This window comes from Grammomys surdaster, unplaced genomic scaffold (genome assembly GCF_004785775.1).
Source record: "Grammomys surdaster isolate TR1022 unplaced genomic scaffold, NIH_TR_1.0 318, whole genome shotgun sequence".
NCBI classification, from domain to species: Eukaryota; Metazoa; Chordata; class Mammalia; order Rodentia; family Muridae; genus Grammomys; species Grammomys surdaster.
The window spans coordinates 4,748-19,100 of NW_021604737.1; the positions used below are offsets into that span (position 1 = coordinate 4,748).

Genomic DNA, 14,353 nt, shown 5'->3' on the forward strand with positions numbered 1-14,353 from the left:
AGATAGATAGATAGATAGATAGATAGATAGATAGATAGATAGATAGATAGACAGATAGATATAAAAGTCACCATGGAGAATAGACTGTATGTAATGTAGACTCCATACAGGAATCCCTCTTGAACCTCCTGCCTAGACTGGAAATTGCTTCTGTATGTTAAAGTACCTTATTTGATCCATGTATCAGCTGCTCCCTTCTTACTGAATGGTTTTACATAGCACCAAGTTTACGTTTCTGATAGTCCTATGATTTTAGGAGATGTGACTTTGCCCTGGCTTCTCCTAGGAAAGCAATAATTTCTCAAAGCAGGTGGTTATGACTGTGTCACATGGTCCTAGGGAAATTACAGATACCTCTTAACTGTATGGCTGGCTTTTATCAGGTGCTGTTTATATAACCTAAGAAACTAGAAAATTTTTACTACCTCAATATAAACTATTTTATTCTCAAACCATTACTTAACCACTTACTCGGCATCTCCAGCTACATTATGGTTTAATTTACTGTTTTTTGACATTAGAGCGTGAAGTGATACACATCATTATCAGTTGTCCTCTGAATCTTCATCTTCCCCAGCCTAGTGACACGTGCTGTGATACTCTCAGAAGATGCTAATTATAATTAGCAGTCCTAATGTGTTAAGTGCTAGGACATTTGAAAGGTGTGTATACTGGGTGCATTTTCAACTTGGGATATCTTCACTTTCCAATTCTTCATATTTCCATTATCAGGAATATAATCTTATCAAATGTCAAATTCTCTCTCTCTCTCTTAAAAAAAAAAAACATTTATTTATTTCATTTATGAGTACACTGTAGCTGTCTTCAGACACACCAGAAGAGGGCATCAGATCCCCTTACAGATAGTTGTAAGCCACCAAGTGGTTGCTGGGAATTGAACTCAGGACCTCTGGAAGAGCAGTCAGCACTCTTAACTGCTGAGCCATATCTCTAGCCCCCCGTCCTCCCAAATATCTTAACACTAAAATATATCTGATCATCTTATTTCCAGTACTAGACTTTCAGAAACTTCGTTTCTTTAATCTTACACTAATTAGCTCTAAGTAATAAGAACAATCAAAGAGTTAAATAAAAAATAATCAGCAACAAGACTGCTAAGATACTAACACAATCTTTGTACCTTCATTCCAATTATCTCATTTTCAACACAGAAAACTTACTCTCAGGTGTCGGTTTTCTTCTGAGAGCTTCATCATTTCTCCCTGAAGTCGCTTGCACTCTTCCATCAGTTTCCTTGTTTCAGTATCATTGAGCGAAACACTATGTGGTTTTGGCAGGGGTCCATCTTGTTTGGATGCATTCAGTGGAACAGCTTTGCTAGGTTCCATATCATTCTATATTTCAAAGATATTGAGAATCTTTAACCAAAAAAATTTATGGATTTTTAACTAACAAAAATCTAAGTTCTACATCTTTGTTTTTTAAAAAGTCATGAAAATATGACAAGTTTCAACTAATTATTAAGATTTACGTACTAAATATGGTTATCTGTAGACTATTTTCAGTGGAGCATGTCAATAAATACCAGCAGTTAATCAAAATAAGCAGCCCATTTCCTCAACTCCCACACCCTTGGCACTTACCTTAACATAACATATCATAATAACTCATCTTTTACATTCTTTACTCCAAAATTTCAAAAACAAAGAATTTCAAATAGAAGAAGAGCCATTTCTCTTTATTATTTACTCCTAGACACACACTTTGGCCAAGTCAAGGGAAATATGCTAAATGAGAAATTCCAGGCCATTTTTAATGGTCTGATTCTACAGTCAAATGAGGTTTTAAGAATTGGAAAGTACAGGAAAACTTCATAATCATTCCAATAAATGTATAACCACCTAAGGACATACAATCAAAAATAATCTAATTTCTATTAGTGGAATAAAGTAACTAAAAGATACAAATACTGGAGGGGAAACAATACACAGATCACTACAATGGGAAGCTAGCTATCTGTGGTCTTAAACATAGATGATTATTATAACTGTCAGGCTGTCCAATTAGTGTGATTCATTGTGGTATTCTATTTTACGTGGTAGGTTAAGACAACTTTCAAAACTGTAAAGTCCAAATTCTTCCTTCTTATCAATACCATAAGTACTTGGAACACCTGTGGCAACATTATTATTTTCTAAGCCTGTGATCTAAATTGTTTCAGTAACCTTAAAATCCAACATCATTATGCCACCACATACAGTAGTAGCAGCATCAATATAAAGTCATCCTTTTCAATTCAGATTTTTAATTTTTAGAAGGCTTGAGAGGTTAAGTCAATATAACATTTAATAGAAAGCAGGAGTCCTTGGGTTTGCTAACTAAAAAAAGATAAATAAAAAAAGGCAAGCTAATCCTGGTAATAATAACTGTTAAGATATTAAAAGTAAATTTTATGACATCCCAAAGTAGTTGTTTATACCAAGATTAGAGGTTGTACATAACCATTCTGGCAGCCAATTGGGCTACAATGGTTAATACTGTCAACCAGACAGATCTAGAATCATCCAGGACTGTAAACAAACCTCTGAGCATGTCTGGAAACTCTTTTTTTGTTTTGTTTTGTTTTTCGACACAGGGTTTCTCTGTATAGCCCTGGCTATCCTGGAACTCACTCTGTAGACCAAGCTGGCCTTGTACTCAGAAATCTGCCTGCCTCTGCCTCCCAAGTGCTGGGACTAAAGGCGTGGGCCACCACTGCCCAATCGGAAACTCTGTATTAAGTAAAGTGGGGCAAGCCACCCTGAATGTGAGTAGGTCCCGAATAGAATAAAAGGGAGGTGAGTACCAGCATTGATCACAGCTTTCCGTCTGAGCCCATGTTCCCACTACCAGTACCCTCCAACTGTGAGCCATAATCAAGTTCTCCTAAAGCTGCCTGGGCTGGTACTTTATAAAAGCAACAAGCTGTTCTAATGCACAACACTTAGCTACTTGTTTGACCTGCGAGCAAATTTTCCCACTTTCAAGTTTCACAGCTGAGAAGAGTGCATAACTCAAAGTTAAAGAGCTGCTTGCTTCAATTTGTTCTGAGTTTCTCTTGCTGACATACTTGTTCTTTATCATAATCTCCCCAATGCTCAATCAAACCCATCCCTAAAATGGACATTTTTACTTCATATTTTGTTAACAATATTTTCTGAGGTTTTTTTCCCTGACAATAATTAAATTCACTTTAAAATGATTTTTCAAATCCCATTCTGCACAATTAAACTTGACTTAAAAAAAAAAAAGAAAGAAAAAAAAGAAAGACATGTCACCTTCATCTGTAAAGAGAGAACACTTAACAGGCAAATAGAGTCCTCATATTTTGCTTAAGAATGAAGAAAGTACTAAACAGAACATGTCTCACATGAAGAAGGTCCGCTGAACCTCCAGTACAGGAGCAAAAAACTGAGAGAAAAATCAGTGTTAGCCCCATGTTGACTACAAAATTATATGAAGCTAATAAATAATGTTAATGATTTTAACATAAAAATGATTTTTTTTTAAATAAAAAAATCAAATTCTTAAAAATACATGCTGGGTTTGCCAGAGATAGGAGGATCTCTGTGAATTCAAGGCCAGCCTGGTCTACATAGTAAGTTCCAGTACAACCAGGACTACAAAGACAAAAAAAAAAATAAAATAAAAAAAAAAATTATATCGTGACCATTCTTGCTGTATCATTAACCAAACAAACTACAAACTACTATTCATATTATCCTCCTGCATCTTTTCATATGCATTTTATACAATGTTTAAGGCCCTTGGTTCAATCACCCAGGACTACAAAATAAAAAAGCTAGCATTCATGTAACTAACTATACAGGTGTGCATTCTGTTTTACGTACCTATCTGTTAATTATTTAAAGTGGCACAATATTTCATTAAATATTCCATTCTAGGACTATCGAAATCACTCAACATTTCACTTTTGTTAGAAGTCTGATGGGCAGCTACTATTTGGAATTTGTAGCGCATTCTCAATGCATAGCAAATCCAAAAAAAAAAATCTAACTTATGGATCTCTAATGTATAAACAAACAAACCACCTGGCTTAGCTGGACATCAAGAGGGAGAGCTTGAGTCTTCTGTGGGAACACTAAACAGGTGACTATGTAAATACTTCTGATGGAACCTCTCTCTGTTAGTGAGTTTGCCTGCAAGAAGCCAGCTTGCTCTTTTTAAAGTTACTTCAGATTGATCCAGAAAGAAGAAACTGTTCTTAGGACCATGGATCAACCAAATAAACAGATTCAACAGGCTGTGATTCTTACCAAAAGAGTAACACCATATTTTAACACCTCAAGCTACAGCAGGGTGTCAGGATGAGCCAGTATGTTATACACTTTCCACTGTTTTATACTCTTTTGTTTAACTGCAGTAGTCCCATAAGGATTTCACTCTAAGTAACTTTGTAGGGGGCAAATAACAAGAAGTGAGGGACTAGACGCAGAAAGGAAAAGTGAACCCTATGGCTGAGCAAATATCTGCAAGGAGGCTCTAAGAGAGGAGCTAAAGGATTCTTATCACTACTGTGAGTGAAGGGTGTCAATACATTAAGATGGTGTACAGCTAAAGGCAAAAACTATGTCTACACTGTCAGAATTCAAGTTTTAATCTATGAATTGAAATATTCAAAAAGCAAGGCTCCCTAAATTTTTTTCTTTCTACCCGAACAGCAAATGGATGATTTCTCTAAGCCCATAGTCACCAAAATTAAGTAATTCCAAATTATAAAGCCAAAGAGTTAGTCATTTGAATGAATGAATGAATGAATGAATGAATGAATGAATGTGTGTTTTGTTTTTTTTTTTTAAAAAAAGGCTCTCACTATGTAGCGCAGCTAGCCTGAAACTAAGTATATGGCACAGGCTAGCCCTGAACTCACAGAGCTCTGCTTGCCTCTGCCTCCCTAGTGGTAGGTATTTTAAAGCGTTATTAGGAGCTAGAGATAGTACACTGGCTGCTCTTCTAGAAGACCTGTGGTGAAGCTCCAAGAAAGGAACTAAAGGACATTCTTATCACTAGTATGATTCCCAGCACCTCCATCAGCTCACAACTATCTGTTAACTCTGGTTCCAGGGGATCTAATGCCCTCTTCTGGTCTCCACTGGTACAAGGCACATGTGGTATACATAGATAAATGTAAAGCAAAACACCCACACAGATAAAATAAAATTTTTTTAAAGCTTTGTTAGTATGCATACCCTCTTCTAAGCCAAGTCAAAATATAAAAAAACCTGTAACACTTAACTATTAATTATAACATTTTGAAACTTTCCAGTAATAAATTCTTTTTTTTTTTTTTATTTTTTTATTGGATGTTTTATTTACATTTCATATGTTGTCCCCTTACCCCATCCCCCACCCACCCAGGAACCCCCAATCCCCTCACACCTCCTCCTTCTTCTTTGTGGATGTAACCTCTATCTACCCCCCCACTCCCACCTCCCCACCCTCAAAACTCCCACCCCCTGGGGCGTCCAGCCTTCATGAGGTCAAGGATCTCATCTTCCACCTGTGCCCAGTAGGGCCCTCCACTCTTATATATTCAGCTAAGGCCCTGGATCCCTCCATAAGTGCTCCCAGGCTGGTGGTTTAGACCCTGGGAGCTGTGGTTGGTTGGTATTGTTGCTCTCCTCATGGGGCCACAAATCCTTTCAGCTCCTTCAGTCTTCACTCTAACTCCTCCATTGAGAACCCCATGATCACTTCAATGGCTAGTTGTGAGCATCTGCCTCTGAATATGTCAGACTCTTGAAGACCTCTGAGGAGACATCCATATCAGGCTCTTATCAGCATGCACTTCCTGACTTCCACATCAGCATCTACCTTTGGTGACTGCACATGGGATGGATACTCAGGTGGAAAGGTCTTCAGACGGCCCCTCCTTCAGTTTTTGTCCCTCGCTTTGTCTCCATATTTGCTCCCTTGAGTATTTTGTTGCTCCTTCTAAGAAGGACCGAATCACCCCCACTTGGTCTTCATTCTTTATGGACTTCATGTGGCCTGTGAGTTGCATCTTGGGCATTTTAAGGTTCTGGGCTAATATCCAATAATCAGTGAGTGAATACCATGTGTGTTCTTTTGTGATTGGCTTACCTCACTCAGTATGATAATTTCTAGTTCCATCCATTTACCTAGGAACCTCTCAAATTCATTGTTTTTAATAGCTGAGTAATACTCCATTGTGTAAATATACCACATTTTTTTAATCCATTCCTCAGTTGAAGGACATCTGGGTTCTTTCCAGCTCCTGGCTATTATAAATAAGGCTGCTATGAACATAGTTGAGCATATGTCCTTATTATATGTTCGAGCACCTTCTGGGTATATGCCTAGGAGTGGTATAGCTGGATCCTCGGGTAATGCTATGTCCAATTTTCTGAGGAACCTCCACACTGATTTCCAAAGTGGTTGCACCATCTTGCAGTCCCACCAACAATGGAGGAGTGTTCCTCTTTCTCCACACCCTCGCCAGCATCTACTATCACCTGAGTTTTTAATCTTAGCCATTCTGACTGGTGTGAGATGGAATCTCAGGGTTGTTTTGATTTGCATTTCCCTGACGACTAAGGATGCCGAGCATTTCTTTAGGTGCTTCTCGGCCATTCGAGTTTCTTCTGTTGAAAATTCTTTGTTAAGCTCTATACCCCATTTTTTAATAGGGTAATTTGGTTGTCTGGAGTCTAATTTCTTGAGTTCTTTGTATATATTGGATATTAGCCCTCTATCAGATGAAGGATTGGTAAAGATCTTTTCCCAATTTGTTGGTTGTCGTTTTGTCCTATTGACAGTGTCCTTTGCCTTACAGAAACTTTGCAATTTTATGAAGTCCCATTTGTCAATTCTCGATCTTAGAGCATATGCCATTGGAGTTCTGTTCAGGAACTTTTCCCCTGTGCCCAAGTATTCGAGGCTTTTCCCCACCTTCTCTTCTATTAGTTTCAGTGTATCTGGTTTTATGTGGAGGTCCTTTATCCACTTAGATTTGAGCTTTGTACAAGGGGATAAGAATGGATCAATTTTCATTCTTCTACATGTTGTCCTCCAGTTGAACCAGCACCATTTGTTGAAAATGCTGTCCTTTTTCCACTGGACAGTTTTAGCTCCTTTGTCAAAGATCAAGTGACCATAGGAGTGTGGGTTCATTTCTGGGTCTTCAATTCTATTCCATTGATCTTCCTGCCTGTCTCTGTACCAATACCAGGTAGTTTTTATCACTATTGCTCTGTAGTACAGCTTGAGGTCAGGGATGGTGATTCCTCCCGAAGTTCTTTTATTGTTGAGAATAGTTTTCGCTATCCTAGGTTTTTTGTTATTCCATATGAATTTGAGAATTTCCTTTTCTAACTCTGTGAAGAATTGAGTTGGGATTTTAATGGGGATTGCATTGAATCTGTAGATTGCTTTTGGCAAGATGCCATTTTTATTATATTAATCCTGCCAATCCATGAGCATGGGAGATCTTTCCATCTTCTGAGATCTTCTTCAATTTCTTTCTTCAGAGACTTGAAGTTCTTGTCATACAGGTCTTTCACTTGCTTGGTTAGATTCACACCAAGGTATTTTATATTATTTGCAACTATTGTGAAGGGTGTCATTTCCCTAATTTCTTTTTCAGTCTGTTTATCTTTCATGTAGAGGAAGGCTACTGATTTGTTTGAGTTGATTTTATAACCAGCCACTTTGCTGAAGTTGTTTATCAGGTTTAGGAGTTCTCTGGTGGAAGTTTGGGGGTCACTTAAGTATACTATCATATCATCTGCAAATAGCGATATTTTGACTTCTTCCTTTCCTATTTGTATCCCTTTGACTTCTTTTTGTTGTCTAATTGCTCTGGCTAAGACTTCCAGTACTATATTGAATAGGTAGGGGGAGAGTGGGCAGCCTTGTCTAGTCCCTGATCTTAGTGGGATTGCTTCAAGTTTCTCTCCATTTAGCTTGATGTTGGCTACTGGTTTGCTGTAAATTGCTTTTACTATGTTTAGGTAGGGGCCTTGAATTCCTGATCTTTCCAAGACTTTTATCATGAAGGGATGTTGAATTTTGTCAAATGCTTTCTCAGCATCTAGTGAGATGATCATGTGGTTTTTTTCTTTAAGTTTGTTTATATAGTGGATTACATTGATGGATTTCCAAATATTGAACCATCCCTGCATTCCTGGGATAAAACCTACTTGATCATGATGGATGATTGTTTTGATGTGGTCTTGGATTCGGTTTGCTAGAATTTTATTGAGCATTTTTGCATCGATGTTCATAAGGGAGATTGGTCTGAAGTTCTCTTTCTTTGTTGGGTCCTTGTGGGGTTTGGGAATGAGTGTAATTGTAGCTTCATAGAACGAATTGGGTAGTGTTCCTTCTGTCTCTATTTTGTGGAATAGTTTGAAGAGAATTGGTATTAGGTCTTCCTTGAAGGTCTGATAGAATTCAGCACTAAAACCATCTGGTCCTGGGCTTTTTTTAGTGGGGAGACTTTTAATGACTGCTGCTATTTCCTGAGGGGTTATGGGACTATTTAGATGGTTTATCTGCTCCTGGTTTAATTTTGGTACCTGGTATCTGTCTAGGAAATTGTCCATTTCATCCAGGTTTTCCAGTTTTGTTGAGTATAGGCCTTTGTAGTAGGATCTGATGATTTTTTTAATTTCTTCCGTTTCTGTTGTTATGTCTCCCTTTTCAGTTCTGATTTTATTAATTTGGATACTCTCTCTGTGCCCTCTGGTTAATCTGGCTAACGGTTTATCTATCTTGTTGATTTTCTCAAAGAACCAACTCCTGGTTTTATTGATATTTTGTATTGTTCTTTCAGTTTCTATTTGGTTGATTTCAGCCCTGAGTTTGATTATTTCCTGCCTTCTACTCCTCCTGGGTGTATTTGCTTCTTTTTGTTCTAGGGCTTCCAGTAATAAATTCTAAAAAGAATTACACAGAACTCATTCTACCAACAAGCTCAGTTACCCTAACCTTACTAGTATCCAAGAGTATATAAGCATAGTTAAATTATGACCTAATTTTTAGTCACATTTTTTAGATCCCAAGACATTACAAGTTAACAATGACAGTTATAACATTTAACTTGAAAACAAAATAAACAACTTTTTCTTTCCTACAAGCAGATGCTTGTGGAAAAGCAATGCTTGCCACATTTACTACTTACTATGTATCTGCAATGCTAATTCACACAAGATTCAAAATCAGTTTTCAGCATTTGTTCTCTAAATCTCCTTCACAGGAAAAACGACATCAACTTAATTCTGTTCACACTCATGTCCAGCTCAACACTGTGATTTTGCTGCTTGCTGTTTAGAACAGAATTGTACATGCGGACTTTTCAGTTCTACTTGTAATTTTAAATACTGTTTAACACTTTAATCCTGTGGCTGGAGAAGCTCAACAGAGTGCTTACACAGAGAAAGCCCTGGGTCTATCCCTAGCATAGAACCAGGTCTTAGTATTTGCAAGGGCAGGCAGGAAGATAAGGAATAAGGAATTCAAGGTCATCCTTGGCTATATTCTGAGCTGAGGCCAATCTGGGCTATGTGAGACCCTGTCTCAAAAACAATTCTAACTATTTATTAATATACTCAATATTACTTATCTGCATAGGTATCTACATTAACTTACTAACACTAGTAGACTCCTACTTCTGTTAGCTCCTATGACAAACCTGCTTCACCTCTTTTAGTTCCCTGGGATCATTCTTCATGTGATAACTGGCAGGTGTTGCAACTGTATTGCTGATGCTGCTCATTGAAGTGGCAGTTGAAGCAATCCCTGGAGTTTTACCCTGAGGTAGCATGGGAAAAATATTCTCAGATTCATACCAAACTGATTTCTCCTGTATACTGGGAATGACTACAAAAAAATAGCTTAAGCCTGTAGAATATTGATAACTTATTCTATAAAAATAAATAACACATCAGAATCAGAATGTCAAAGCAAAAAAAAAAATCTGAACTAGCTTTTCATAAGTATTTCTACACAAAATTAGGTATGTCCTAAGTGTACACCTTCATTTATAAAATGTGTATATTAATTAAATATATGCGAAGTTCATACTGCACTAAAGAATACTTACTTCTACCTCTAACTCTATGGCTTAAAAAAATATACGTGTCATTCCATGAAAAATATTCAATTACATATTCTCTTACCTTTAATAACATTTTCTCATAAAGCTTAAAAAAAGTAATGATATATGTAAGCCTCTTTTATACCTAGGAACCTGTTAACCCTCAACACATCAAATCAAAGTAAAAAGCTCAAAGATTCATAAAATATTCTGGCTAGCCTACCATAATTTCACAGTTCTCTACTTACCTTTCAAATTCTCTTAATAGTTAAAAATTAATAACCCAAAAAGTTTGGCACAAAATAATATCCAACAGACATCCCCCTATTCTGTTTCAACAAAAATAGCATGTATTTTGAAATATAAAATGCCTTTATTAAAAGGTTGTTGAACCCCTGTGCCAATCAGCCCCACTGTCATCATCAAAGCAAATTAGTGCCAGGTGGTGGTGGTGCACGCCTTCAATCCCAGCACTTGGGAGGCAGAGGCAGAGGCAGGTGGATTTCTGAGTTTGAGGCCAGCCTGGTTGAGTGAGTTCCAGGACAGCCAGGGCTAAACAGAGAAACCCTGTCTCGAAAAACCAAAACCAAAACCAAAAAAAAAAAAAAAAGCAAATTAGTTTTTGCAGAAAATGTTACTATCATATGTTACATAGAAGTCACTATACTTATTAACCTGGAAAATGTCAAGCAGTTCATACTGAATTCATACTAAGTTCATACAAGAATTCCTACTGAATAGGTTATCAAAAAGCCTCATTCCATCCTTAAAAAACATTACCAGTAATCAGGTATGATGGCACACACCTTTAATACCAGCACTAGAAAGGCAGAGGCAGAACTCAGTGAGTTCAAGGCTAGTCTGCTCTACCATAGGGAGCTCCAGGACAGCCAGAATTATATAAGAAGCCCTGCCTCAAAAAAAACAAAAACAAAATAAAATAAAAGCTGTCAGCTTTATGGTTTGCCACATGTCTGACTTCTCAGTACTTTTTTGTTTGTTAGTTTGGTTTTGAGCTTTGTGTTTTTAGCTGAATCTTGAAATGGAAATTCTAAACATTTAAAACTATCTATCTATCATAAGGGCTAATTCCTGAAATATAGGCACTCATGATGCCAAGATAGGAAAACTGCCACAAATTTGAGAATAGCCTATGCATACAGTGACCATCCTGGGACAGAGACAGAATCTGTCTTCAAAGCAATGACAAAACAAAACAAAACAAAAATTTAGCAGCAAGGACCATGATAGTTACAAACTGTTTCTATACTGATGTCAAAACAATACTTCAGGAAGTCTACAAAAGGATCTACTATTACACGGTCTTAAAAGTCACTGACAATCTAGTGCCCACATCGCCATCCTGAAATGCCTTCTCTGACTAAAAGAATCCAGAGTTTTGTTTGCTTTTATAAGAGAAAGCCTAACTACTCTGTAGCACAAGCTAACCTGGAACTCATCGAAATCCTGCTTCCAAAGTACTGGGATTATAGACATAAGTAGCCAATGCCCCACACTTCCAGTCTTTAAGAAATGATTTAAGTCTGAGCCTAGAAATTCTGGCCATATTACATTAAGAAAGTTTGATGAGCTGGAGAGATGGCTCAGAGGTTAAGAACACTGCTGTTCTTCCTATATATTCAAGTTAGATCCCCAGCACCCTGTGGTAGCTGACAACTACCTGTAACTCCAGTTCCCCTCTTCTGGATTCAGCGGGTATCAAAGTACACACATAGTACACAGACAAACATGAGGGCAAAATATGCATACACTTAAAATAATTTTTTTAAAGGAAGTTCTTAAGTCAGTAGTGACTGCAGAGACTCCCAACTGGTCAACATAATGATAGTATGACTGTCACATGTCAATCCATAAACAAGACACAGACAGCATTCCCTCCACAGCTCCAGGAAAAACATACAGAAACTGAAACAATGTGAATGCTTTAAGAAGGGAAGCACATGTGCAGCTCTGATTTCCCAGCAGGACACAATGTGGCACTCTTCAACTTAACAGAAGCTCCACAAACCCTGTCATGAAGGATGCAAAGCTCATGGAGCCCTGCCCCATCCCAAAGATTCATACTTGCTTATTGCTGATGGAGAGAGGTCACTAGTGATATGAACAAAGCCATACAAACAAAAAGGAACAATTCTCATGTGATAGCCTTAATCAAAAAAGCATCTAAGTAGCAGTAGGACCAGTCAGAAAAAGGAAAGAAATTCATGAGTGGGCAGAAGGAAAAAGAAGGACATTGAGGGTCAAAATATGATCAAAACATGATCAAAATAGACTATGTACATATATGAAAATATAACAATGAAATCTATCATGTATAACTAATATATAATAAAAAAGTTAAAAACTAAAGGTCACTAATGATTATTTGTGTTAAAGTGCTAAGAACCAACTTGAAAGGCCTTCTAATAAACCAATCTAAGAATGATAATGCAGTAATTAAGCCTGGTGGTAATCCCAGCAATTAGGAGACAAAGGCAATGCAGATAGGAATTTGAGGCCTGCCTGATCTACAAAGTTCCAAGACACCCAGGGTTACACAGAAAAACCCTGTCTCAAAAACTAAAAGTAGTAGTAGTAATAATAACAACAACTATTATTATTGAAATAACATCCCAAAATGATTTTTACAGTAATGTCAATCCAGATAAACTTATTTTTTGTGTTAAATACAAAAAGCAATGGAGGCTATTAACATCTTTGGAGACAACACAAAAGAAAAGGGCAACTAATATATAAAAGTATAAACACTACCCTTTTTACTCTTGGCAATTATGACTCAGATTCACTTTAAAAAGGATGTGTTGAAAACTTAGTGAGTTATTGGTCAACACCTAACTAACATTTAAGGACATTTTTATTTCAGCTTCCTTATTAAGAAATATACAGTTTGGGGCTGGAGATATGGCTCAGAGGTTAAGAGCACTGACTGCTCTTCCAGAGGTCCTGAGTTCAAATCCCAGCAACCACATGGTGGCTCACAACCATCCGTAATGAGATTTGATGCCCTCTTCTGGTGTGTCTGAAGACAGCTACAGTGTACTCATAAATAAAATAAATAAATCTTAAAAAAAAAAAGAAATATACAGTTTACTTCTGAATAGAGCAAACAAGTTATCAGATCAAAGCAAGAATCAGACTATACAACCAAATTATACCAATTATAATTACCCACATTATTTTATATATTTCAACCCACACAAAATGTTTTATAGTTCCATCTACAAACTATAGAAAAAATTAAAAATCCTTGAGTTTGAAGAGATGGCTATTCTTTTATAAGGCCTGGAGTTCCATGGGCAGCACACACCCAAGGCAATTCAAAAGCATCTATAACTCCTGTTCCAGAGACACTTATGCCCCATCTGGTCTCCAAGGGTACCATACACACAGAGACATACATGAAGGCAAAGCAACCATATCCATAAAATAAAGTACCTTTAAAAAAAAAAATTCTTAATTTACAAACCAGAAAGACAACTGAGATAAGATGACTATACCCACTATATAGACCACAGGCCACTAGTCTGCTATTATAAACATATCTATCCTTCAGCCTGCCCCCCCACCCAAAATTATAGTTGCTTAGTGCTAATCAAAAAATAAAAATCGATTTTGATCAGAAAACAAAAATATGCAAAATATTTGGCAAAGGCTAAACTGGGGGGAAAAAACTTATCCGTGTAAATTATATATTTTATTCCAAGAATGCTGATACAGTTACTCAAAAAGAAGTTCTAATTTTTATAGTTGTATTTATGCATGCATGTCTTATTCTTTAAAAGAGACACAATGTCAGTTGTCAAAACTTGAGAGCATTCCCAGAAATTCTTCCTGCACTGAAATTTAGACCTAATGTAGTAGTATTTGATTTTTCTTAGGCAAACAAAATATCATAAAATGGAAATAGCATTATCACGGTTTTTAAAACTAAAGTCTCATAAAATGACCAGCCACACCAAGTCCAAAATCAAAAGCTGATAATCAATTATCTGATAGTTCTTACTTACCAGCTTATCATTTTCATTCGGCATTTCAAATACACATCTCAATTTAGAATCCATTAATTCATCAGGTTTTGCCTCTTTCCACTAAAAATAAAAAACAAATTAATATATTTTATTCCAAGAATGTTAATACCGGTACCCAAAAAGAAATTCTAATTTTTATAGTTGTATTTATGTATGTGTGCCTTATTCAGAGAGAAAGAGAGAGAGAGAGAGAGAGAGAGAGAGAGAGAGAGAGAGAGAGAGA

General features: G+C 36.8%; 1 protein-coding gene across 3 annotated transcripts in view; it reads right to left on the reverse strand.

Moving 5' to 3' along the window:
- The window catches only part of Vapa (VAMP associated protein A), a 40,825-nt gene that overhangs the window by 1,413 nt on the left and 25,059 nt on the right, over nt 1-14,353 (reverse strand). Inside the window, exons 4-6 of one of the 3 annotated variants that reach the window (XM_028777972.1) lie at nt 14,110-14,190; nt 9,686-9,796; nt 1,182-1,355 (exon numbers count right to left, since the gene is read on the reverse strand). In XM_028777972.1, coding sequence (XP_028633805.1) covers nt 1,182-1,355; nt 9,686-9,796; nt 14,110-14,190 — 366 coding nt within the window. Of the gene's footprint in view, nt 1-1,181; nt 1,356-9,676; nt 9,797-14,109; nt 14,191-14,353 lie in introns of all 3 variants that reach the window. The other 2 variants (XM_028777971.1, XM_028777974.1) reach the window with 2 other exon arrangements.